Source organism: Puma concolor, chromosome A2 (genome assembly GCF_028749965.1).
Source record: "Puma concolor isolate L17-30 chromosome A2, mPumCon1.1.hap2, whole genome shotgun sequence".
Taxonomy (NCBI): domain Eukaryota; kingdom Metazoa; phylum Chordata; class Mammalia; order Carnivora; family Felidae; genus Puma; species Puma concolor.
Genome location: NC_141668.1, coordinates 108,842,352 through 108,868,105, shown reverse-complemented (window position 1 = coordinate 108,868,105; position 25,754 = coordinate 108,842,352). Strand labels below are relative to the sequence as shown.

The 25,754-nt window shown below is 60.2% G+C and overlaps 1 protein-coding gene across 1 annotated transcript; it reads left to right on the top strand.

Annotated features, from left to right (window-relative positions):
* Window positions 1-7,188: 7,188 nt before the first annotated feature.
* Window positions 7,189-19,244, top strand: RAMP3 (receptor activity modifying protein 3). Its single transcript, XM_086697149.1, has 3 exons — window positions 7,189-7,343; window positions 13,856-13,988; window positions 18,204-19,244. Exons 1-3 carry the CDS (start codon window positions 7,280-7,282, stop codon window positions 18,457-18,459), a joined length of 453 nt encoding a protein of 150 aa, XP_086553275.1. The 5' UTR covers window positions 7,189-7,279; the 3' UTR covers window positions 18,460-19,244.
* The last annotated feature ends 6,510 nt before the right edge of the window (window positions 19,245-25,754 follow it).

Below are 25,754 nucleotides of genomic sequence, written 5' to 3'. Positions count from 1 at the left end.
AGCAGGGGCACCTTGCCATCCTTCCGCTCTGGCGGGGTCATGCCTTCCTCTGGGCCCGAGCCCCAGGGTCGCCCGGAGGGCTGGTGCTCAGAGGCCCCCTGCCCACGCCGGGCTGCCCTGCGCACCTTCGAGGGCGCGTCCGGTGGCGCTGCGGTGGTGGCAGTGGTGGCCGGTGGTCACGACGCACCTGTTGCCCCCCACGTGTCTTCAGCACCTGGTACTGAACCCCGATTCCCGGAGAGCGGGGGAAATGAAGTTCACAGTGAGGCCTGCATGCCTGGCGCGGAGCCAGGTACCCGACCCTTCCCCAGAGCCCCCCTTCCCCGGCTTTGTGGCCAGTGGGCCCCGTGCATCGAGCTTCCCCCTGAGCCCCAACCCTGCAGACCCGGGGGTGCTCGCCGTCCTTCAGTGATGGGGGTGTGGGGCAGGGTCTCCCCTGTCAGAGGGGGTCGCAGCCCAGACCTCCGAAGGGCTGGAGCACACTCTCTCCCTCCGCAGGCCCTCCTTTTCTCGCGGGAACCGTGGCTCACCTGCCCCCGGGACCTGGTGGGGACCCAGCCCTGGTCAGGCAAAGGGAGTGGCCTGCTGACCCGGTCTCTTCTCCTGAAGTGCCCCTCATGGATGCACCGTCAGCACGGTTTGTCATCAGATCTAGGGGTGTGTGCACAAGACACACATGTGCACACAGACACACACCACACACACAAATACACATGCACACATATGCACGCACATATGCATATGTGCACACACGTGCATACCATACAAGTTCACATGCACATGCACACACTACACACATAAATACACACACATGCACATACACACATATGCACACACACATTCATATGCATAAATGTGCACACACACGTGCACAAGACACAAGCATACATGTGCATGCACACATGCACAAACACCACACACATGCACACACATACACACATGCATGTGCACAGTACATGAAACACACACATATGTACACACACACTCGGGCTCGAGCAAACCCAGAAGGTACACACACACGTGCACATAGACTCACACACATGTGCACAACAGACAAGCACACATGTGCACGTATACACATGCATATGCACAATACATCAGACACACGCATATGCACACACACACACACACACTCACATACTCGGGCTTGAGCAAACCCGGAAGGTACAGGCATATGCACGAGCGAATGACCCAGACTCCGCACACGCTCCTGCCTCCCCCTCCTCCGGCCGTGGCCTCAGGACAGCTCCGTCACCAGCTGGCCAAGGACCACAGCCACAAGGACACCATTTGTGGCTGGACAGCTGCGCCCCGGCCCCGGGTGCCCCTGAAGAGGGGTGGTGGGTTCTCAGCAGGGGCAGGGCATCCAGCAGTGTGTGGGGCCATCCCCTCATCAGTCCCAGGAGACGGCCGGAGCGAGGGTCCGCGTGACTGCACAGGCTGATGGTTCACACAGCACAGGGGCAAGAGCACCACATGCCCGCTCAGGCACACACATACTCACAACACACACTCACAACACACAACACAAAACAGCCCTGTAAATGCCATTTGTGGCCCTGCAGGAAAATGAGAGAACGAACTGAAAGGAACATACATTAAAAATCACTCCAAATCCCTCCAGATCCAGAAATGACCAGGAATAACACTGTGGCGTATTCTCCTCAAAACATTGTCGGGTGGATTTTACAAAATTGAAATCAAATGAAAGTAAAATTGCTTCGTTCACTTAAAGAGAAAGTGGGTGATGGTGAACAAATAGAATGTGGTCCATCTGTATAGCACAGCACCACATGTACATCACACGTACATGCATCATATACACATCATGCCCCTACACACACACATCACATGTACATCCGGACAGCAGAGCACCGTCAGCCTTGACAGGGGAGGAAGCCGTGTGCACAGACAAACAAGGGGTGAAGGTAATGTGGAGAGAGACTGTGTGTGTGTGCACGAATGTGTGAGCATCGTCAGCCTTGACAGGAAAGGACGCTCTGACTCTGGAGAATTTGACACCGAGTGGAAGGAGCCAGACACAGAAGGACATGCGCTGGAGGGGTCCACTTCCGTGGGGTCCGGAGAGGGGTCCAGTCCACAGAGACAGAGAGGACACGGGGTTGTTGTCTAATGGGGACAGAGCCTCCGTGTGGATGGAAAAGGTCCAGGCATGGACGGTGGTGGTGGCCACACACAGTGTGGATGTGCTCACTGCCACTGGAGCGTGAAGGTGGCGAGGCGGGGGCCCTGTGCTATTGATGATGATGATGATGATGATGATGATGATGATGGGACCCAGACCCCTGGGTCCTGGGGCAGCTGGGAAGTGGCTGAGGGTGCCCCCTCCCTAGCCCTGGGCTGTGGGGGCCCCCTCACTGAGGACGATGGAGGTGCAGTGGCCACAGTCCGCCGGCAGAGGGCGCCAAGCCCCCACGCACCTGCGGGCTACTGTGGCCTCTCAGGCCTGGGCTTTGCGGGGGGCGGGGGGGCGGGGCGGGGAAGGTGGGGGAAGCTCCCGGAACCATGGGGGGCCTGCCGACCCCGGGCCCTCCCACACTGGTGCACACGCGAGACCCTCACACACTGGGACGGTTCTCGGATGGCACCGGTCACAGCCCTCCCCTTGGAGAAGAGGTCACGTTGGGGTCAAACAAATTTTTCAAAACCTGTGTAAAAGTAAGAAAAATTACGGAGTAAATATCGTGGTACTAGCCTGTCAGTCCGGGCCGGCCTAAGCAAGAGGAGCCACCGGGACTGGCTCAGGAATCGGGGAGAGCGCGACGTGAGCCGAGCCGGGTGGGAGCAGGACTGCACTGGAGCACCCACCCCACCAGATGAGCGCCCCGACCCGCGTTCACGGTCACAGCCACGTGGGGTGGCTGTCAGAGGATGTGGGGAGGCTACCTCCTCCCTGGGGTCCCGCAGATGGACAGCAGCCCCCGTAGGACCCCGCAGTGGCCCCGCCCCTCCCCTGGGGCCGTGGGATCTCCCCCTTCCCAGCCTGTGCAGTGTTGGGCTGCCAGGCTGCACACAGGGGAGCACGACCACCCGGGGTCACCCTCCAGGGCTTGGCTGCCTCCATGGGGCCTGTGGCCCCTGCCCTCGGGACAGGCACCTGGCCCACCCAGGGGGCTCAGGCTCGCCTGTGGTGCCTGTCTCTTTCCCAGAGGACCTGGCTCAGGGTCCGGGGCCTGGAAAGACCCCTCCCTGAAGAGACCACATGCTCACCTTCCCTCTGGTGGCCTATGGTGGAAGGAGGGGTAAGGAGACGGATGGGATGCTCAGGGAGTGCCTGCAGGCCTGAGGGAGGACGGTGGATCTGATGGCCTCAATTCTGTGATGGGGAAGTCACCTGTGCAGGGCCACAGGGCTGCAGGGGACCCATGGGGCCACCAGCAAGGACAGCGGCTGGAGGCCTGTGCCGGCCCTCTCTGTCCCCCCCCCACATGCTTCCTCCTCCTCCCCTCCTCCCCTCTCCTCCTCCCCCTCCCCCTCCTCTTCCTCCTCCTCCCTCTCCCCTTCTCCCCGTCCCTCCTCCTCCTCTTCCCCCTTCCTTCTCCCTCCCCCTCCCCCTTCTCCTCTCCCCCCCTTCTCCTCCTCCCCCCTCTCCTCCCCCTCCTCCCCCTCCACTCCCCTGTGCCCATGTGTCTCATCATGGAGGGGCTCCCTTGGCCTTCGTCCTCACCTGTAATCCAGGAAGGAGGCAGGGTGGTTCTTTTCTCCAGGTTCAGATGGAAACTGTGAGGGTTTTGTGCTTAGAGGACAATGGAGCTTGGCTGGATGTAGGTCTCCCCCCCCCCCCCCCCAGCCTTTGCTCTAAAACTTGGAGCAGAGCTGCTGATCTGGACACCATGTGGGGAGGGGGCCGGGCCTGGGGGGGCGTCTAACAGAGAAGTGGATGAGATTAGTTCAAGCCTCTCGAAGGAGGAGTGAGCAAGTCATTTCCAGAGGGAGTTTTGGGAGCTCGGGGTGGGTCCCTCTAAGAGCTGATTGGACCTGTTCTCAAGGGTGTGCGGGCTGAGCCATGGGCAGCTGGGGAGGCATGAAACTCACCCAAGTGTGGCATTGTCCTCCTAGAGGGCAGGAGTAACAGGGGACTGGGGAGGGACCGGGGAGGGCTGGCTGTGCTGCAGGGATGCACCTTCTGGAGCTGAGGCAGGCAAGAACAAGAGCGGTGCTCCTGCTCAGATGCCCACTGACGGCCCTGGACGGGGCCGTGGTGCCCACGCAGGGAGAGGAGAGGAGAGGCACCAGTCAGGCAGGAGGATCCACGGTGGAGGGTGTCCCAGCAAGTGGGTGGCGGGGGGGTCAGGGTGGTCCGGCAGCTCGGCAGAAACAACTCTGAGTGTCTTTGTGGATGGGCAGGAAGAGAGAAGCGGGGTCTAGGCCTGGGGATAAGCTGGCCCAGGGGCAGGGGCAGATCCTCTCTGTGGCGAGGAGAAGGCCCTGGGGGAGGCACAGCTTGTGAGCTCTGGGAGGGAACCAGCATCAGTGCTGAGCGTGATCTGTCCTCTCTGCCCTGAGGCTTGGGGGCTGCAGCTGGCCTCTGAGACCTCGGAGGGATCCCATGTCGGCTTGGCTCTAGGAGTGGGCTGTCCTGTGGGGTGGGGGCTTCTGTCCCTGGAGGCATCCAGGCTGCAGCCCCTCTGATTGCTTGTGGACTCAACATGCGCCATCCTCAGACAGCCCCCGGGTCAGCCAGCACCCACTGTCACGAGCTCTGACCTCAAGCCACCTGTCTGGTAAGGGGACACCCTTACACATGGCTTACCCAGCCAGTGGGCATCCATTCCCACGGTCCGGGCTGCACTGGGAGGCCGCCCTGCTCGGGGTGCGTTGAAGTTGCCCAGGCACCGACTCAGCCCAACCCCCCATGGCTGGAACGTGGTGAGCTCTGGTCCTAGCGATGCCCACACAGCCGCGCCTTGTCTGTGCGAAGCAGCTCTAGGCAGCCCAGAGGGAGAGTTGCCAATCTCTCACGTCCCAGCCTCCAGGTCTCAGGATGTCCTTCTGCCATGATCCAGGGGTCCTGGCAGGCACTGATGCCAGCCTGGGTCCGAGCAGGGTGGCGGCCACTCCCATGACCGTTGGTCCACCCCTCTGGTCAGGAGAGGAGCAGTGAGCCAGCAGCAGGGAAACAGCTCAGCACAGGAGGGGTCAGCATGCTCTGACGGTGCCAGGACAGGAGTCAGGGGGAGGCGGGAGGGCCTCTGGGCCTCTCCTCACCCTTTCTCACTCATGCAAGCCCCCCTCCAGCAAACCCCTGCTGTGTTGGGCGCTGGAGCACTGGGGGAAGGGCGGGGGCGGGGGCGGGGGGGGGGGGCGGTGGTCAGAAGCCTGGGCCCTGCCTCTCAGGGTCTGCCCCTAGTGGTGACAAGGGACATTCTTCGGAGCACAAGCTCCTGAGTGTGCAGGGTGGATGGAACATCAGAATGGGGGAGGGGAGAACTTCCCGACAGGTGAGCAACTTCGTCTGAGTCCAAGGTGGGGCATACGGGTCCCCGGGCACCGGTACCCTCTGCTGCTGCAGCCCTGCCTGGCCCCGGGCCCCAGTCCCGTCACGCTGAGCCCCAGCTACCAGTCTGGCACAGGCTTCTGGGTGCTGTTAGGCCTGTCCCTCTTCTCATGGCCCATCCTGCTGTCGAAGCCCGCTGCCTGTGTGGGAGCGTGGGGGTCTCTGGGGTCCGGCTGACCCTCTCCCGGGGAGGGACGTGCCCTGGTGAGCCCGCAGCCCCCTGGGATGCTGTTGGGGGGCATCTGTACTGTCCTCTTGCTTTGTCTGGGTTGGTGCGGGGCGTTTGAGAGGGGGTGACAGGCACGCGGCTGAGCCCAGCCCGCAGCCCCTCTGAGTGAGCTGAAGGCCTGGGTCATGGGAGGTTCTGGGCTGTTCCGGTACCTGCCCGCCCCACCGCCTCTGGGAGCAGGCTGGCAGGAAGGCTGATCAATTTTAATTAGCTTTAAGCCTCTGTCGAAATAATTCTGGCTTCTGCCAGAAAAGGCACAGGAAGCTTCGATCCCTTACTGAGCGGCTTCCTCACACAGGAAGGTCCAATCCGCTCACAGGGCCAGGAGTGCTGTTATTGCCACCACAACCTGGACCGTGGGGTGACCCCATGAGGTGTTATCACTCCCCACCCCTAGCCCTCAGAGAGGAGGAGGCTTGTCTGGGGAGGAGGAGCCCACTGGTTCGGTACCCCTGACCTGGAATGCACCCCGACATCCTGGCCCCGCTCTGTGAGCCCCTGCACCAGTACATGCTCCCTGGGCTGGACTGTGGGCACAGGAGGGCCCTCCCTGCAAGGTGCTCAGGAGTGACAGTGACCTGTGACAATGTGACTAGGTGTCCACTGGGACCAGGATCTGTGCTAGGGACTGAAGGTGACAGAGGTGACCAAACCAGATGAGTCCCCCTCCCCCACTCCAGGCCCATGACACACTCCTTGCTGTCAGGTCCTCTGGGTTAGCCAGTCACTTTCCTGGCCCTCATTTTGTCCTTTGAGGTCTCCCAGCGGTCACAGGACGGGGGCCAGGAACTGAGGATAGGCTTCCAGCCACCGGTGGCAGGTGTGTGTGTGTGTGTGTGTGTGTGTGTAGGCACGCCCGCTGCACCTGCCCAGGTCCCCATGCCTCTCCACCCCACAGAGGCGTGCAAAGGCACAGGGAAGCCCCCAGAAAAGGATCCTGGAGGCCTGGGGCCAACAAGGACTCGGGGATCAGCCGCTGCACTCCGGTGGCCCCTTCCCGCACCAGCGCACTGAGCTCCCCGCCCCTCCGCCTGCAGGCTGTCCTCGGGCTGGAGCCGCCCTCGCGCCCCCAGCCCTGCAGAGCCTCTCACAGGCTCTGAGCACAGCACTCCCGCCCGACACCTGCCTACACCTTTCCGCCGCCAGGCGCGCTCCCAGAGGCCGCCCCCCATCACCCCGCCAGCCCCCGCCCCCAGCCTGCCCCCGGCCTGTTAACCCACGCGCTCGCGCGGGCAGCACCACCAGAACAGGAGGGCCAGGGATCACACCCGGGGTGCGAGGCAGTGTCTTGGGGCTATGCGTCCGGGATAGGGGGCGAGTCCTGCTGGAGGGAGGGCGTGCTGGAGGGGGGTAGCGCGCGTCCTGGGCGAGCGCGCGTTCTGGAAGAAGTGTCCCCAGGGGGTGGGCGCGTCCCCGAGGAGGAGGGCGCAGCTAGGGGCGGGCTTTCGGCGGCCCCACCCTCGACCGCGTCCCCGGGCGCCCCCCACGCACCCAGCCGGGACCGAGCCGACCGCGCGCCACAGCCATCGGCCATGGAGACGCGAGAGCGGCGGCGCCCGCGGTTTCTGCTGCCGCTGCTTCTGCAGCTGCTGTGCGGTAAGGGGACGCGGGGTCCGGCTCCGGGACGCCCCGACCCCCTCCGGGGCCACGGGGACCCGCGGGCTTCGACTTCCAGCACCCGCGCCTGGCCGCGCCTTTGCCCTGCACGGATCCCGGCCTGCCCGGCGCGCCCGGCTCCGGAGGGGCGAGGGGAGACCCCGGCGCCGTCCCCAGCCTCCGCGGGAGGGTTCTGTCCGCTCTCCTCGGAGGAGCCGAAGGCGACCGACCGGCGCTGGGAAGGGAGGCGCGGGGGGTCCTGCAGGATCTGCCCGGTCGGCTCCTCGCAGCTGCGATGTCCCTGGAATCGCCGCCAGAGGGCTGGGGACGGCCTGCCGTCGCGACACCGAGTGAGCAGAGGCGGTCGGCTGCCGCTTCCCTGTTGGGTAGTGAGCTCCCCATCCTGGGGCTTTCGCGTGCACACCACTCTCAGGGCGTGGGTGAGAGGAATCCAGACCCCGTAGGGCTCGTCCCTCCCCCGGGGGACAGCCCTTCAGTGTGTGAGCGGGACAGGGAAGGGGGCGGCTCTCTGAGGCTTCCCTCAAGATCCCTTCTCCAGCAAGAAAATGGGGCTCCAGGGAGGATACATTGTTTACGAATCAGGAATGGATTGAATGAAAAGCTGGCTTAGGAAAATTTTAGTAGAGAGATGATCCAAGATCAAGTAAGAGGGTGTGTGTGCTTTTGGGGAGGGCTTGTTTGCAGAGGCTTGCTGGGCAGGCTGCTGAGGTGAGGTGGGCAGCCTGACCCCGGGGCCGGGGGCCCAGGGCCCCTCTGAGGGGCCACTGTCCCCTGGGTCCTTTGGGGCATCAGCCTTGCCCTCTCTGGCGCATCGCCCTGGCTGTGAGACGCCAAGTTGAGCCTGTGTGGAGTCATTGTCGGCTTTGCTGGTTTGGAACTGGCTGCAGCTGTGAGAAAGGACCGGTGAGCCCCTCGGCTTCCCAGTCTCTGGGCTGTCCCCCCCCCCCTCCCCAAGATGTCTGGGTGGAGGGACTGTGGCTTCGCCTCACCTCGCAGGGTGAGAGCCTGGGGTCAGGTGGATTTCTGGCTGAAGGCAAGAGCCTGGTGCGTGGCGGCTTCGGGACATCAGGAGCACGTTGACTTGGGGTTGCAGGAAGCCTAAAAGCGAGCCCCCTGGACTGGAGCTTTGGCTCCTGCAGGGAAGGGAACCCTTGCTTTATTCCCAGGACCTGCTTTCAGCATGGGATCATGAAGGACCAGACCCAGACCCTACACACATCCGCGTTACCAACACGGGGCTCGTGTCTGGAGGGCCACCTGGCCCGCCCGGGGTGGGTCCGGGGCCTCCCTCCCCCGCCAGGGTGGGGCCAGGCCAGCCTCCCTGCAGACCCAGCCCAGCGCTGGTCCTGCCAGAGCCAGGGTCTTGGGAAGTGGCTGCTGGGTGGGCGAGATGCCCGCTCATGGTCACATGCCGTGTGTCAGAGGTGGGGCTGAGCTCCGGATGGTACTGCATCGGGAAGGAGGGTCCCAGGGCTGCGACATCTCTGTGGAGTGGGAGCCCGGCCATCCAGGGAGCAGGTCCAGCTGGGGGGCCGGTTCTTGCTGGCGGAGGCCCATCCGGCACTGGCCGTGAAGGGCCGGGTGAGGAAGGTGAATTCGGGTTTCTTGGGCAAATTCCAGAACTCCATTCAGACACGGCAGCTAGTGTGGTGGTGGTGACGCCCAGCTGGGCCCACTTGGCTGGGGCTCGCCCCTGCGCCCAGTCCCCGATTGCACTCTTTGGTCCGAGTGCGAATCCCAGGGCCTCTCTGCAGCTGCTTAACCTCAAGATCATAAGGCACTTACCGCCTCAGTTTCCCCTGGTGCAGTGTGGATACAGAAAGAGGAACCTGGGAAGGACTATTGTGACCTTCAGTTAGAGTCTGTTGGTTTAGTCCCCATACCCCGTGCCTGTGTAGGGGGGCTTGGGCGTAGACCGGGGAGAGCACTTGGCAGTGCCTGGCTCACGCACCGTGGGAAGCGGAGTCGGGCAGTGGCTGTGGCTCCAGGGGCTCACGGCACCCCCAGACGGTGTGAACATAGCACCGAACATTTGCCGGTGGTAAGAGTCATGGTGTCCTCATGCCCCATCCTCTCCTGTCACTCTGACTTGTAAGGACTCAGCTGGGCCCAGGTACCCCAGTGACACAGTGACTGCGCAGACATGGTGGCCGAGAGGTGCCTTGCAGGTCTCCTGAGCCCACTCCTTGTTTTGTAGATATGAAACCGAGGCCCGGGATGAGGAGGGCCCTGCCCAGACTGCAGGGGCAGGGGCAGAACCTTCCAGAAGCTATGGGCACCTAGGGAGCATGAAGGGCTCCCATATTTCATTTCCAGGTGGCGTAAAAGGCCTTCCTCCGGGAAACGCATCCTTTAGGCTGCTTCTTGTTTCCTGGAGCCCGGGAGACCCTGAGACAGAAGGAGCACAGACCTGTCTTCTCTTTGTTTCCCCGACGGACCATTGGAAGCAGTTTTGTGTTTCATTCGAATTCCCAAGCCCGCCACTGATGCAGCCGGCGGCTCCCTGGCAGGAGGCTGCGTCTCTACCTTCTGTTATAACCCTGGCTGGGCTGTTGGGTTTCTCCGGGAGCCCAGGTTGTGCACCAGAAATGATGCCAGAGCGCCCCCTCCCTCACCCAGGACACTTCTGGATGGTCCGGCAGGTGTCCCGCAGTGCCGGCCTCGCGCAGGCCCAGGGGTGGCGCTGTCCTGGCACCTGCACAGCGCGCCTGCGGTCCTTAATGGCACGTTTCCGACCAGCCCTGCCCAAGCTCCTGCTGCAGTGGGGTATAGAGACTCTGGTCCAGGAAGGAGGAGGAGGAGGGAGGGAAGAAAGGGGGCCCAAGGGCAGGGGGAAGAGGAGAACAAGAGGGAGGAAGCGCTGAGCTGGGTCTTAGTGGTTTGACAGCAGGTGGTTAGGGCACGCTGGGGGGTCCAGGGGCTCCAGGCTTAGGGGCTCCGGGTCCAGGTCCTGGGGACAAGGGGGTCCAGAGGAGCAGGTCCTGGTGTCGGGGTCCAGTCCAGGCAAGCTCTTGCTGGGAGGTGTGGCAGTGGCTGGCAGGAGGTGACGGCATGGACCCGTGTGGGAGACTTGGATGGGATGCTGAGATGATCCCACGAGGGAAAGGCCAGGCCCAGGGATGGCTCCAAGCACCGGGTGTGGGGAATGCTGGTGGGCTTCCAGCACCCATGGTGGGACACCCACTGGGGAGCTGCAGAGAAAGGTGCCTTTGGAATAGGGTGGCAATGGGAGACAGGAACACAGGCTGGCTTCATCATTGTGCACTCCCCAGAGTCACTAACACCTGGCCTACGTGGCGCTGGACCCGGGGCTGCCTTCCTGCCAGAAGGCTGGGCAAGTGCAGCTGGGCAGGGTGGGGGGAGGCCTGCCCTGCACACCCTGGCTCATGTTGACTGCACTTGGCTGTGGGAAAGTCACTTTTCCTGTGGCCTTTTTTTTTTTTTTACATAGAGATATTTAGCATATTGTATTTGATGTTTATTTATTTTTGAGAGAGAGAGAGAGAGAATCTAAAGCAGGCCCCAGGCTCTGAGCTGTCAGCACAGAGCCTGTCGCGGGGCTTGAACTCACGAACCATGAGATCATGACCTGAGTCGAAGCCAGACGATTAACTGACTGGGCCCACCCAGGCGCCCCTCCTTTGGGTCTTTAAACCGGGGGGATGGGGGCAGCAGGCATGATGCTGTTCCTCAGGCAAACCAAGGATGGGGTTGGCATGAGGGTGTCAAGTCCAGGCTGGTGTGACATGCCCCTGGGGGCAGCTCTGCAGGTAGGTGGCTTGGGCTGGACTCCCCATCGTGTTACTGGGCAGGTGGGTGCCCTTCCCCGCGTGGTGACCCTGTCTTTAAGTGCCTCTGAGAGGGAGACCTGACAGGACAGGGCACTCTGTGGAGATGGTGAGGCTCCTCTTGAAGGCACGTAAGCCTGGGTCTTGGCTGCTGCTTGCCTGGGACCCTGTGATGCAAAGTCTCTGAGGTTGGGTTCAGGGGGAGAGCACTGGGGTTGAAAACTTGGGGTGTCTAGGAGGCTCAGTTGGTTAAGTGTCCAACTCTTGATTTCTACTCAGGTCATGATCTCACAGTTTGTGAGATCGAGCCCTGCATCAGGCTCTGTGCTGACAGTGTGGAGCCTGCCTGGGATTCTCCCTCTCTCCCTCTGCCCCTCCTTCACTTGCACTTGCGTGTTCTCTCTCTTTCTCTCTCTCAAAATAAATAAACATTAAAATAAAGAGAAAACTGCCCTGGGAGGCCTGCACACCAGTCTGGCTTGGGAGCCACCTTTCCAACCACACTGCCTCTCTTTCACCCCTAATAACCACGGACTCCCACCCCCTAAGCACAGTGCCTTCTGACTTCATGGCCTCCTATCTATACTAGGCACTTTCCCACTGTTCTTACTGATTTTTTTGGTCTATTCATTTGTTCTGTAAATTGTTGAGAGAGGAGTATCAAATTCCCAGCTATAATTGTGGATTTCTCATTTTTCCCCTTGCAGTTGTGTCCATTTTTGCCTCCTGTGTTTCGATGCTGTTATTAGGTGCATACATGTTTAGCATTGCTGTGTCTTTTTGGTGAATCGAACCATTTATCATTATGAAAGCCCCTCCTTATCTCTGGTGATATTCTTTGCTCTGAAAGACACTTCGTTCAATACTCATATAACCACCCCACCTTTCTTTGGATTAGTAGCAGCATATGTCTTCTCCCATCCTTTTCCTTTGAATGTATTTGAGTCTTTTTATTTAAAGTAGGATGCTTGTGAACAGCTATGGTCGGGGCTTATATACTGATCTCATTTAACAATCTTTGTTTCTCAATTGGAGTGGCTAGACCATCGACTCTAAATCTGACTATTGACGTGGTTTGGTTTAAATCTATCATTTTTACCATCAGTGCTTTTTCTCTTCTCTTTTCATGTCTCCTTTTGGACTTAATTTTTAAGAAAAACTTCTCATTGCCTTGGCCTCTTCACTCTTCCCTTCTTCTGTCCCCCCAGAAGTGCCCTTGTGGTCACGGGCCCGCCCTCTGTATGACACACAGCCCCTCTCTGAGCCGGCAAGGGCTTCTGGGTCTGTGTGGTGGGAGCATCAGGAGGACTGTGGCCTCCCGTGGGGACTACCTGGCCTGCAGGGCAGAATCGGAGTGGTTCCGAACCTGCCTTTCCTGGTAACAGACATTTCTTTTGCACTTCCTGCGCTTAGAGGGAGCAGCACTCGGTAGAACACGTGACCATAACTTTGCGCTGCTGCCCTCAGGACCTGATCATTCATTCATTCATTCGTTCTCTCGAAAAGTTTTTTCGGAATACCAATGAGGCGCTGGTGGTTAGGGGAGTGAGGGAGCAGCCGGCAATTATCAAACACCTACAGTAATGACATGGTGAAGACGGGAGCCTCTGTGGGCACATGACTAACGCCTGTCAGCACAGCCCCCTTGTGCAGCATGGCCTGTTTCCCTCACTTTACAGATGGGGAAACTGAGGTGAGCTGGTGACCAGTGTTGCTGGGTGTGAGCGTGGGTCTGCCGGGTTCTGGGTGTGGGCCTTTCTCCTGTTTCCTTCCCCGTGGTTTCTCCTGCAACACAGTACCCTGTGCCAGGACACACACGACAGGGCCGTCCGTCCAAGCACACACATACACAAACACGCATGTACACATACACTCACAGATACCCGGACACAGGTGGCAGGGCTGTGTGCACACATACATGTGCACACGTATGCACACACCCCAGAACACACACTGCAGGGGTCATGGGAGGGAAGTTTATGAGGGGGGCCTGACACTTGGAAGGGTGCCTGGGGAGGGAGGGTGGCCGGTCCTGAAGGAGACAGGTGGGCACTGTAGGTGGGGAGATGAGCTGGGGGAAGGTAGAGGTAGAGGGATCAGATCTGGGGGCAGAGGTGGGGGGGAGGGGTATGCTGGGAATCCTGGGGGAGCCTGGGGGGAGGGCGGCCAAAGATCTGGCCTCAGCTTTTGGAACATGAGTCCCTGTGTCACGTTGGCCCTGGGCCTCATGCAATCCAGGGCACTGGTTCACATGTGCAGGGCCCCTGCCAATGCCCTCATGGTCTTGGACGGTCAGCAGACCCTGCGGATCTTTCTGGGGACATGCTCTGGGCACCCTCGACCCTCGAGCTGCAGTGGGGCCTCTCTGCCATCCCTGATTGGTGGGACCCACTCCCCACCCCCATCACACCCCTGTCTGTTCTCGGCCTCCTGGACCCCCAGGAGGTGCATCCCCTGCCCTCCCTTGACTTGTCTCCCCACCCTGTGGGAGGTCACAGCCATGGGAGGTCCTGTCTTGGTGACACCCATGTGGAGCCCTTTTTGCACTGGCTTCCACCTCCTTGGGCCACACGGGAGGCCAGGTGAGGGAGGAAGACCCAGCTGCCTGCAGGGCGGGGTGTGGGGGGGATGTCACAGGAGGGCCCCAGGGTCACCTTGCAAACCATTCCTAGCAGTGGAAGGACCACACTGTCCCCTCTCTAGGTGGGTGTCCCCGAGTGGGGGGCTGCAACGAGACGCGCATGCTGGAGAAGCTGCCCCAGTGCGGGCAGGCTTTCGCCGACATGATGCACACAGTGGACGTCTGGAAGTGGTGCCACCTGTCCGAGTTCATCGTGTGAGTGTCCTGGTGCCGCCCCTGCTGCCTCCTGGCCCTCCTGGCTACAGCCCTGCACGTGCCACCCTTCTGTACCCACCCCTGCCCTCCTGTGCCCTCCCGGCCTCGGCCCTGCCCCTGTCACCCTCCCCTGCCCTCCTGGCGGTGGTCTTGACCCTGCCGCCCTCCCCTGCCCACCCCTGCCCGTTCCCAGCAGGTGCAGAAACTTCACTCTGTTTGGTTCGGGAACAGTTCCCTCACACCGACTGTGCCGGTCCGTGCAGGGGGTGTGGGTGTGGACCTTGCCGCCAGAGCCACTGTCTGCCGGGGCACTGGGCATGGAAGCCCCTAGAACAGCCGTTGGGGATGGAGAGCAGGGGGGTGGTTTGGAGGAATACGGGCTGATGCAGCTGAGCAGACCCAGGGCTCCTAGGGAGGGCGCGGGGGCCCCCGGCAGGCATGGGGCAGGGACAGCGCAAGACCGTGGTGGCCGCCAGCAGAGCGGGAAGCTGAAGTGGGAGGGTGCAGGCAGGGTGGCCGGCCCATCGCTGACCATCTGCTAGGAGGTAAAAGCCAGCGTGTCTTGATGTTTGATGCAAAGCGCGATCCCAGGCTCCTTCTTGTCCTGGGAGCCCTAAGGAAGCTTCTGGAGAAGGAAGCTCGGACGTCAGGCTTGGAGTGGACACATGAGGAGGGCCAGGGAGGGTGAGATGTCACCGCTAAGGCCTCGACGAGGAGGTCAAGGAAACGTCCAGCCCTGGGGCCAGAGGACAGGGCCGGGGGCCATCTGGAGTCGGAGAGCCAGCGGGAGCCGACTTCCCACACCTGCCAAGCCTGGCCCCACGCCAAAAGGGGAGCTGACCCCCAGAGCCCTGAGTGGGCAGCACGGCACCCGAGGGCCATCTGGGGAGCCGCTGGGGGTCCAGAGCCCCTCACCGAGGCTTGTCCTCCGGGATGCTGGGACTGAGCCGGGAACCTGGGGAGAGTGGCTGGTGCCCTGCTGGACCTAGGAGGTGACCCCGTGGGTGAGCCTTCTTTTCTGACACGTAGGGGAGCGGGGGTCCCCTCGGAGGGCCCAGTGGAGCCCGGGAAGTTTCCAGGCAACCCTTTCCCAGGCCCGAGCGCCCACCTGCCGTGGCCTTTCCTGGTTGGGAACCTCCCATGGGACAGGAACCCGAGACTCTAGTACAGCAAGAGGGGTACCCCAAGGCCATACTAGTGCCTCAAAGACAGAGTGACAAGCAAGAGAGGAAGTGCTCCAGACACAGAAAGAGCCACTGGGAGTGAAGCATGGGGCTGAAGCTGAATGTGGGAGGAAGTCTCCCAGGAAGCAGGGGGAGGTCAGGGGCCAGCCACCAGGCCTGGTACCCTGGGGGCAGGAGTTCTAGAAAGAGAGTAAGGAGACACAGAAGGAACTCAGGGACACTGCCAGGCGGGGATGTGGGTCTACAGACCCCAAGGGCTCTCCGGGCACCAAGGGCGTGGACCAGGGAGCGGGCCACGAAGGGGTAGGGCCACGTGTGCAGACAGACAAGAGCGGGCTGGACACATGGGTGAGGCATCAGGCCCCATGCAGCCCTGGAAACCAGGAGATGGCGGGCCGGGGCTTCGGAATTCTAGAATGCACTTCCCAGCCAATCTGTCCTCACGAAGACACCGTCAGACACGCAGAGCTCCTACCTCGTGTTTCCTGGGCACCTTTGCTTAGGCACAGGGGTGGCTGTGCCCCCTCCCCCCACAGATGAGTGCAGAGTGGGAGAGAGAGGGGGAGCCCCCGAGGGGCCAAGGGGTCCCAGGGGCAGCGAGCACGAGGGGTGGAGGGCGGCCTGCACCAGGGCCTTCCATGTCTGAGGTCACTGCTCTGTCCCTGCCCTGCAACCAGCTCGTGGAGGATGGAGACTCCCGCCACCGCGTCCCCGTCCACCCTGTCAAGGGGTGGCCGCTATCGAGGTTTCAAGATGCCCTTCTCTGCTGCCTCTGAGCAAAAGCACAGGCAGCAAGGAGCCAAGCAGGGGACGCGTCTGCCTGGTGGGGGAGGGCATCTACGGGGAGCTTCTGGGCTGTGTGCGCCCCTCTGCCGTCTGGGCTACAGCTGCACCCCGGGAGGGGGAGGGAGGCTCTGGGAGCCGCAGCAGGGGGGGACCGGGGAGGCCCTGGGTGACGAGGGGACGTGAGGACGAAAGATACGGAGCAAACACCTTCTTCCTTGTGAACAACACCCCCAGTTCTGTGTCCAGCCTGAGCCGGGGCTGGTGAGTTAACAGGGCTTGGGGCTGCGGGGATGGCAGGAGGCCGGGAGCCGTGTTGTCCGCAGCCCTCGTCGTGTACCCAGCCGACTGGCAGCGTTGAGAGGCAGCAGGCGGGGCATTTTGCACGTGGCCCTTGTGAGTCGATCCACGGAGATGGGTCCTGTGCTCAGCTCTGCGTGCACCTGCACGTGTGGCCCCTTGGCTACCCTACTGGGTACGTCCTAGGAGCCCCACTTACAGAGGAGAAACTGAGGCTCAGGGACATAAGAAATGTGGCTGGAGGAAGCCTGTTTGGTGCACTGTTCCCAGCTGCCCTCTGGGGGCGTGGGGTCGGGCTCCACTGCCTGTGTCCCTACCTCATCTCAGCGCCTCCCCCCTCCCCCGGAGCCTGGGGAGGGTGGTGGTGGCCTTCTGGGAGGCAAGGGAGTCAGAACACAGGGCTCCTGGCAGACCCGGGGACGGGAGCTGCTCCAGGCAAAGGCCTTGGCCGGGTGTCAGGTCAGATGCCTCCCGGGCGGCAGGTCGCTGAACCTGGACATGCAGGGGATGGTCTGGGGGTCCTGGGCTTCCCGCGGACCTGTCCTGGGCACATCCCAGGCTCTGGATGTGATTCAGGCCGTCCCCTTTGCTTCCGGCTCTCTTTAGGCCATGTGGGCTCTTCCTCGTAGGCCTTACCTGGTGCTGGCTGGAGGGGCGGGTGCCGGGAGGGCCTGGCCAAATGGGTCTGCTGCCCCCATCTGTCCCCGTTGGGCAGATGGCGTCTGTGCAGGAAACTCCTTGTGGGAAGCAGTTCCTTCTTGTTGGTGGCTCAGGCCAGGCCACCTTCCCCAGGACAGTGCGGGGAAGCAGGGGATGGGGCGCAGAGCCTCAGGCCAGCCTCACCCCAGCCTGCGCTCGCCCTCCAGCTCCCGCCCTGTATGCGGGGCTCAGCCAGGCGGCAGCACGGGCAGTGGACAGAGCGGGTGCACCCCAGCAGGTGTCCGTCTGGCCTTCTCTCCAGAGCGTCTTGGATGGTGGGTGGCAGTCGAGGCCCCACCTCCAGAGGCCACTCGTGTCCAGGGCCAGGCGGGTCCTGGTGGCTGCACCTTGTCAACTGTTAGGAGACCGTCCAGAGCCCACCTACGGGACAGATGAGGCTTTCCCTGGGTGGTTTGCTGATGAGGGACAGGGAGGCCCGTGGGGGGAGGCGGCTCCAGCCTGTTCTGTCTGAGGGGGCTGTCCCCTCCTGACCTGGCAAATGAGGCAGCTGGTGCTTGGCCTCAGAGACCCTCCCCTGGGGCTCAGAGAGTGTCCAGATGATGAGGGCCCTGCTGGTCGTGCAGCGTCTCCCTTGGAGAAGGGGCAGGCCTGTGTCCTCTGGGCAGACCTGGGAAAGCTCTGGGGGCTCTCGGCCTCATGGGGAGCCGGTCACCACCTGAGGTGTGGGCGGGACTCAGCCTCGGGGCTTCCTTGCTCTGGCTGCTCTTTGTTGAGATGCCAAGTTTCGGGTTGGGCTGGAGGATGCCTCGGTCTGTGCAGAGGTCATCGTCACTGGCGTGGGAGCATCCTGCCAGGCCAAGTAGAGCACAGCTGTGCGCCTGGGGGAGGTGGTGAGGCTCGGGGAGAGTGGGGCTGAGCCCCGGGGCAGAAAGGTTTGCGGCAGGGCAGGGTCCCCTCACCCTTGCCTCTGGGAAAGAAGGTAAAGAATGGATGCCTGGGTCCCAGCAGGTCTGACAGGGCCCGGAGGGCGCTCCTGTCTCTGCTGTCCAGACACACCTCCTCCCCCGGCCCCCTTGGACCCGGCCCCCTTCCCCTGCCCTCCCCCTGGCCCCCTGGGACTGCGCCCCCTTCCCCTGCCCTCCTCCCCCGGCCCCCTTGGACCAGGCCCCCTTCCCCTGCCCTCCTCCCCCTGGCCCCCTGGGACCGCGTCCCCTTCCCCTGTCCTCCAGGGTTAAGGTCGGCAGGAGGGGGCGCAGGGAGCCGGGTGGTCACCGCTCTGCCTCCGCAGGTACTACCAGAGCTTTACCAACTGCACCGAGGTGGAGACCAACGTGGTGGGCTGCTACTGGCCCAACCCCCTGGCGCAAGGCTTCATCACTGGCATCCACAGGCAGTTCTTCTCCAACTGCACGGTGGACAGGGCACACTGGGAGGACCCTCCAGACGAGGTCCTCATCCCGCTCATCGTTGTGCCCGTCCTGCTGACCGTGGCCATGGCTGGCCTGGTGGTGTGGCGCAGCAAACGCGCTGGCCAGCTGCTGTGAGGGCGCCCTGAGGGGGGGGCGGGGAGGCAGGGCGGGGGGGCCGGAGAGCCGGCGGAGGCTGTGGCGCCCCCCCCCCCCCACCCCCATCCCATCTGGCTACCTGCGAGCCTTATGTGGCTCACCCGGGCTTGTCCTCTCCTGGGCCTGGGAAGAAGGCGCACCGAGTCCGTTGCTGTGCGGGGAACAATTGGCTGCTGCTGCGCCCTCCACCCGCACTGGGCTGGGGCCTCCAGGGTTTCCGGGCCCTCCTGACCCCTGCCCAGGCACCCTGCCCTGACCCCAGTCCCGGCCTGGCTCGGACCCCACCTCCCAACCTGAGCTCAACCCACCCCGCTCTGACCCCACCTTCTGCTCTGACCCCACCCCTGGCCCTGATTCCACCTCCTGACCTACCCACCCCCTGTCCAGGCTTCACCCTATTCTGTCACTGCTGTGGGTCCCCTGGCCTGGCCTGCCCACCCCCACCTGCACTGGGTGGGGTAGATTGTCAGCTGGGTGTTTGTACTGCCTGGTGCCCTGTGTCTGAGCCCTCCTGGCCGAGAGCCCATGCTCATCCTGCGGCCAGAAAACCTGAGACTGAGGGTCAGGCCGGAGTCCCCCGGGGGCCGTGCACCGCCTGAGACCCCCTGTCTGCGCCCACAACCAGAGACTGGGCTGCGGTGGGTGCAGGCCTCCTTCCTAGGCCCCTGTGAGCCAGGCCCTCTGAGCTGGGGTCCTGTGAGCCCCAGTGCTGGCTGAGTTCTGTCTGTGCTGTGTGCTTTCTCTGAGTAAACAGTCATCCTGCTTGTGGGGCATCCTGTTTTATTTCGGGGTATTCAGAGAGAGTCCCGCCTCTTGGGGCTGACAGGTCCTCATACCTGTTTTCCAGATGGGGAGTGGCTGGCCGTGTCCCAGGGTGGTCTCTGGGATGCCGGCTGGTGGCTCCTTGCTGGGGTGAGTGGTGGGGCTGGGCTCTGAGGGCGGCGAGGGAGACCTGGCAGGCAGGTCCCTTGTCCTCCCGAGGCCATGCTCCTCTTCCGGCTGGGCTCTTGGTGGCCTTCACCACAAGGTCCCAGCAGAATGGAGCAGGCAATGGCTGGATCTCGTGGGCTGGGATCTCGTGGGTTGGGATCTTGTGGGCTGGGATGTGGCGGTCCCCTCCCAAAGGCTCTCTGCCCTCACCTGGCCACCAGAGCCTCCCTGCTTCCCCGCTGTGTGACTGGGTCCCTGCCTTGGGGAACCCTCGTCTGTCTGTCCACCGTGGCTCTGAGAATCATCTCTGGCTGGAGGTGAGGTATGAATGTCCCCTGCTCAGCTTTGCGGGGACGACAGGTCACGGAGCAGCCTGGGAGGTCTCAGAGTCCCATGTTCGGTGACCGAAGGAGAGAATGTGTGGCCCCTGCTGCGGGCGGGCGGGTGTTCCTCTGGGTCTCCCTGGGCTGTGGCATGTCCCCGGTGCAGTTGTTTGTAGTAACCTCTAACCCAAGCTCCGTGGAGCTGGCAAACTTCTGTGCAGTCAGCTGCTTGTCAGCGGGGACCCTGCTGGACTCCGTCCCTTCCCACCCCGGCCTCTCTCAGCACCCCCCGCCCCTGGCTTTGCCTTGGGTCTCTCATCCCTGATGCTGAGTGGGTGTCACCTGAGCACCAGAGGCTGCTTGCTTTGGCTTAAATTCTGGGCTCCGTGTGTTTAGAAGGATGTTGTTTTAGTCTGTGTCGGTGGCTACAGCAAAATACCACAGACTGGGTGCCTTGTAAACAGCAGGAATCTATTTCTCATGGTTCCAGGGGCTGGAAGGTCCAGGATCCCGGCTGCAGATTCCGCAAGGTATCTGCTGAGGGCCTGCCTCTGCCTCACAGATGTCCTCCTGTGTCCCCTCTCAGCGGGAGGGGTGAGGGGGCTCTCTGGGGTCTCTTTCACAAGGACTCCACCTGTGAATGCCATCCCATAGGGCACTGGGGAGTCAACACGGGAGTCTGGGGAGGACACAGATGTTCTGACCTCAGCAGATGTGGAAGGGACCTTGTTCTTCAGTGGCCCCATCTATGCCAGGGGACAGTCAGGTCGAGATAAAACGTGACATCACAGTTTTTGCAGAGCGCTCTGTGGCTGTGGTCCCAATACGGTGCATTCATGGTGTCTCTCTTACATGGATTTGCTTTCCCTTTTAATTTTTTAAAATGTTTATATTTGAGAGAGACAGAGTGTGAACGGGGGAGGGGCAGAGAGAGAGGGAGACACAGAATCCGAAGCAGGCTCCGGACTCTGAGCTGTCAGCACAGAGCTGGACGCGGAGCTCAAACTCACGGACCGAGATCATGACCTGAACCGAGTCGGACCCCCAACCCACTGAGCCGCTTATGCGCCCCTGAATTTGCTTTCCTCTAGGAGCGCTATTTTAGTCTACAGTTGGAGAATCGACTTTTCAATCAAGGAACGGAAACCAAATAGATACTAGTGATGATCAATGAGGTATCTGGGAAGCACACTGTTCTCTTGGTTACCCAGCCCTAATTAACCAGGTGGTCGGTGTCTCAAGGGCTCCCGTCAGAGAGATGGGAGTGGGGGGGGGGGCTGGGGCGGGATCAGCCCTGTAAGGTCCAGGAACACACAGCGAGAGGCTGAGCAGGACTCCACAGCCTGGAGCCTCCGAGGACCCGAGGACCCGGATCAAGGGTTGTTACAGGTACGAGGAGAAACGGAGCACATTAAACAGATCTCCCCAAATCGAAAGATCACATAAACACACACATGGAAAGCGGGGATGTATAACTGCTAACAAGCTTGACACAATCTGCATCTAATGTTTATTATCTATCAATTATCTATCAACCTGTCTGTCCTTCCCAAGTGGAAATATTCATCCTTTTGAAACACCCAAGGGGAACCGACAAAGGTTGAAATGATTTTGGCCACAGTCTTGGGTTAAAAGGACTGAAGAGTGGAAGAAAGAATCTTTTTACTTGGAAATTACAAACTTTCTTTTATTTTAAATTATTTTTTTAGTGTTTATTTATTTTTGAGAGAGAGACAGAGCGCAAGCAGAGGAGAGGCAGAGAGAGAGGGAGACACAGGATCCGAAGCAGGCTCCAGGCTCCAAGCTGTCAGCACAGAATCCAACACGGGGCTCGAACCCACAGACCATGAGATCATGACCTGAGCTGAAGTCAGACACTTAACCGAATGAGCCACCCAGGCACCCCTCTTCTGCCCATTTTTTTTTTTAAATTTTTAATGTTTATTTTTGAGAAAGAGAGACAGAGCACAAGTAGGGGAGGGGCAGAGAGAGGGAGACGCAGAATCCGAAACGGGCTCCAGGCTCTGAGCTGTCAGCACAGAGCCCTACGCAGGGCTCGAACTCACAGACTGCGAGATCATGACCTGAGCTGAAGTCGGACGCTCAACCAACTGAGCCCCCCAGGCGTCCCACAAACAAACTTTCTGTGTAATTTTGGGTTCAAGGGGTAATAAAGATGGAAATCACAATCATTTTCGAGTCCGTACCGCTAAAAGCACCATCTGCATCAGCTCACACGGGCTGCATTTGTGCTCGGCAGTGGGGAGGGTGTGTGAGGTGTCTGGTGCCCAGTGTGACTGAGGGGGTCCCCTAGTGGGCAGCACCCCTCCTACACCAGCCCCCTGCCCAGCACGGGTAGGTAAACGCTGGCGAGTGTTGACAGGGCCCCAAACCGCAGCACGGACCCAACAGTGTGTAGCCTCAGATGCGTTTCCAGGAAATATGAAAGATGGAAATAAAATTCACTAAGTGTGCAACTCAATACACTAGTAACAGATAGCAAAGGAAACACGGAAAGTGTAGAAGGAAGAAATAAATGATGGAAACAGAGGTAATGAAATTGAAAAGACAGACAAGCTTTGATCAATAAAACGGGGTCTTTGTTCGGAGTTGTGGTGGGGAACCTGAATAGGATGGTCTCCGAAGATGAGGTTGGAAAGTCACTTAGATTCCACCTCTAAAGTAGGACCGCAGGCCTTTCGGATTTGCGAGTACTTTCTGCCAGATTGTAGACAAAGACGGAAGTTCCCTAAATAATGGTGCTCGTCCAGGGCCACCTTGACCCACCAGGACTCGGTCTGAGAAGGTAGCAGATGGCAGGGCCTGACTGACAAGAAGTGGCTTAACCACGTGTGTGGTTGTATTGAGCACACTTTTCATTTTCTGTGAGTTACGATGTTCCGGCATCTTACAAACTCTTTCTGGCTTGGGAGGCTGGCCCCCCGGGCCAGCGGTTCTCAGGGCAGGCGCAGGTCCCAGTGGAGTCCTGCCTTTGATGTGCCTGCCGGCCAGCCCAGAGCCAGCCTGTGTGGACCAAGGAGGCAGTGCCTGAACCTCATCAGCCCGGGGCCAGGTACCAGGCAGCTGGGGACAGCCCGGAGTTTCGAACCTGCTGGAATTATTCAAGGTAGCCAATTTTGAGCTGATTAGCCTGCCCTGTGAGTGCTAACCTGTGCCCTGTGGAAATCCCAGAGAAGACTCCGGCCTGGGCTCCCCCCACCTGACCACCTGGTGCCTCCCCGTCTCTGGGCCCTATTGGTACAATCACCTTTGTTTCCCGAGCCTCTCCTGCATCTCCTTTTGTGGCACACCGACTGACATCCCGTTGAAGAACACGACCAGTGGCTGGGGCAGTGACCCAGGGATGTCATGAGGGGACCTGCTTCATGACCTCCTTCCTTGAACTTGCCCGGCTGCTCATGAAAGCAGGGGGTAAGGAAGGGCAGAGGTAGTTTCTTCTTGGGATTTCACCCTTTTTTTTCCCCAAGTTTATTTGTTTATTTTGAGAGAGACAGAGACAGTGCTGGTAGGGGAGGGGCAGAGAGAGAGGAAGACACAGGATCCCAAGCGGAGTCTGCACTGTCAGTGCAGAGTCAGACGCAGGGTTCAAACTCTTGACCATGAGATCATGACCTGAGCAGAAATCAAGAGTCAGATGCTTAATTCACTAGGCCACCCAGGCACTCTAGGACTCCACCTTTTCTTCAGGAAATCTCTCTCTTCCAGGGCTTCTCCCTGTGACTCTTGGCCAGACTCGTCTCACGGACCCACCTGTAGCCGCAGGACAGGCTGGGAGTCAATGTTCCAGAGGAGAAACACGGGACAGAGGAGAGGGAATGAGCAGCCCTAGGTCTGCCACATAAGCGGAGCAGAACGGGCCCAGGGGGCGCACAGACTGGCGGCCCCCAGACACATACTTCACGTGTGTCCTAGTGGCGAAACATTGGATGCGTCCTTTTTTTAAAAACCATTTTTAAAGTTTATTTATTTATTTTTGAGAGAGAGAGAGGAGGAGAGGGCCAGAGAGAGAGAGAGGTAGACACAGAATCCAAAGCAGGCTCCAGGCTCTGAGCTGTCAGCACAGAGCCCGACTCGGGGCTTGAACCCACGAACCACGAGATCATGACCTGAGGTGAAGTCGGACGCTCAACTGACTGAGCCACCCGGGCGCCCCAGACGTGTCCTTCTTAATGTCAGGAAGGAACCAGGGATGCTCACATTCGAGACTGGTACTAGTCGGTGTAGTAAGACTAAAAAAAACCAAAAAAACACATAAAAAAGAAATGGGACATGTATTGAAAAGGAAAGGTCAAAACTGTCAGTTACTTGCAGATATGTGACCATCTACCTAGAAAATCCATGAAAATCAATACAAATAATTAGAACCAATGAGATTTTTGTGGTGGTAATGGGGCAAAGCCTGGATACAGAATCAACAATCTACGTGGATCACAGCAATGTTCAAACATAAATTCACGTAGGAGGTGCCCTATGCACAGCGGCCACAAACAGTAAAATATCTAGGAATGAACCAAATAGGACAGCTGATTGTTTACCAGACAGCTAAGACCTAGTACCTATACGTATATAAAGAGCTTCTAGAAATCAATTGAAAAAGACAACCCAGTTTTTACATGGGCAATCGATAGGAAAGGAAGTGCAAACGGACGTGGAAACAGCCCACAAGGATACGAGGGGGAACTAAGTCTCAGGGAAATTAAATTAAAGCATGAGATATTAATATTCATCGTGAAAATGACAGGTGGTTAGTAACAGGTGTTGGCAGGATGTGTTGAAAGGGTCCTGGTTTGACAATAAGTAAGTGCATCACGTTTGGTGGGTGATTTGGTGGTCTCCGTGGAGGAGGGGTCATTCCTTCTCCCCAGGGGGCATGGATACGAAAGCATAAGAGGCGTGACAAGTCCATCCTGTCCTGTAGTGTTGTTCCAGCAGCGACAGATAGGAATGATAGAAGCGTCCTTCAAGGAGGAGTGGCTGGACAGCGGGCCGGATGGCATTCAGACCACGGCACATGCTGCAGCTTGTGGAACAGGTAGTGAGCCCGACAAGCTGGTGTCTCTCTCTGGTGACAGCAACGTGCTCTGTACAGAGACGCAGAGTGGTGCCCCGAGGGCTCCGAGGGGTCATGGTGCAGGACAGCAAGCCTTCACAGGACGGGTGCCCATCTGGCCTCAGGGCCTGGCGAGGAGTTTGCCGGGTAGTGACGGGAAGGTTGCTGCAGGCGGAGGCGTGGGAAGCGGGCTGGGGGCCTCAGCGGGCTCCACGCTCTGGGAAGGAGGTTAGTGAGAGGCTGGCCAGGACTTCTTGGACCGACCCCTGGGTTGCTCTCCGGAAGCCCCCACACCTACCAACACGCTCCCCGGCAAAGCTCCGTCTGTGGTGCTGTCATCGGTCAGATAGGGACACGGGCACCAAAGTGCCCGAGTCCAGCTTCTGGGCACGAGGGAGCCCACAAGGGGGCGTGGGCCAGGACCCAGGACACCCTTGTGAGGAGGGGCACCCCCCGGGGCATCCTGGTCTAGACGTGGCTGACCAGGGCTTTGGGATCTGTGGCTCCAGGAAGGTGCCGGCTGTCAGAGGGCATAGGGGCCATCGGTGAACTGCACTCAGTGGGGGGCCCTGGGGGGCAGGAGAGGGGGGTTCAGCCCAGTTTGTATTTGGCTCCTCGAGGCTCTCATCACGGGATCCTGGCCTCCAGTCTCAGCCGAATACGATGAGGCCATAAGGAGGATGAGGCCGTGGGTGTTGGGGCTGCGGGGCCAAAACAGAGCAGAACCTTCCTCCTTTATGGTGGGGAGTCCATGCATACAGAAAACCAGGCAGCACCTGCGATGCGGTATTTAGCAAGACGGAGGAAATCCTGCCTTGCTAACATGGGTAAGAACATGGGTGGGCTTTGAGGGGGTTATTCTACGTGAAATAAGTCGGACAGAGAAGATGAATTCTATCTGATCCTGCTCCCATGTGGAGTCTAAGAAACTCTGAATTCAGAGAGAGACA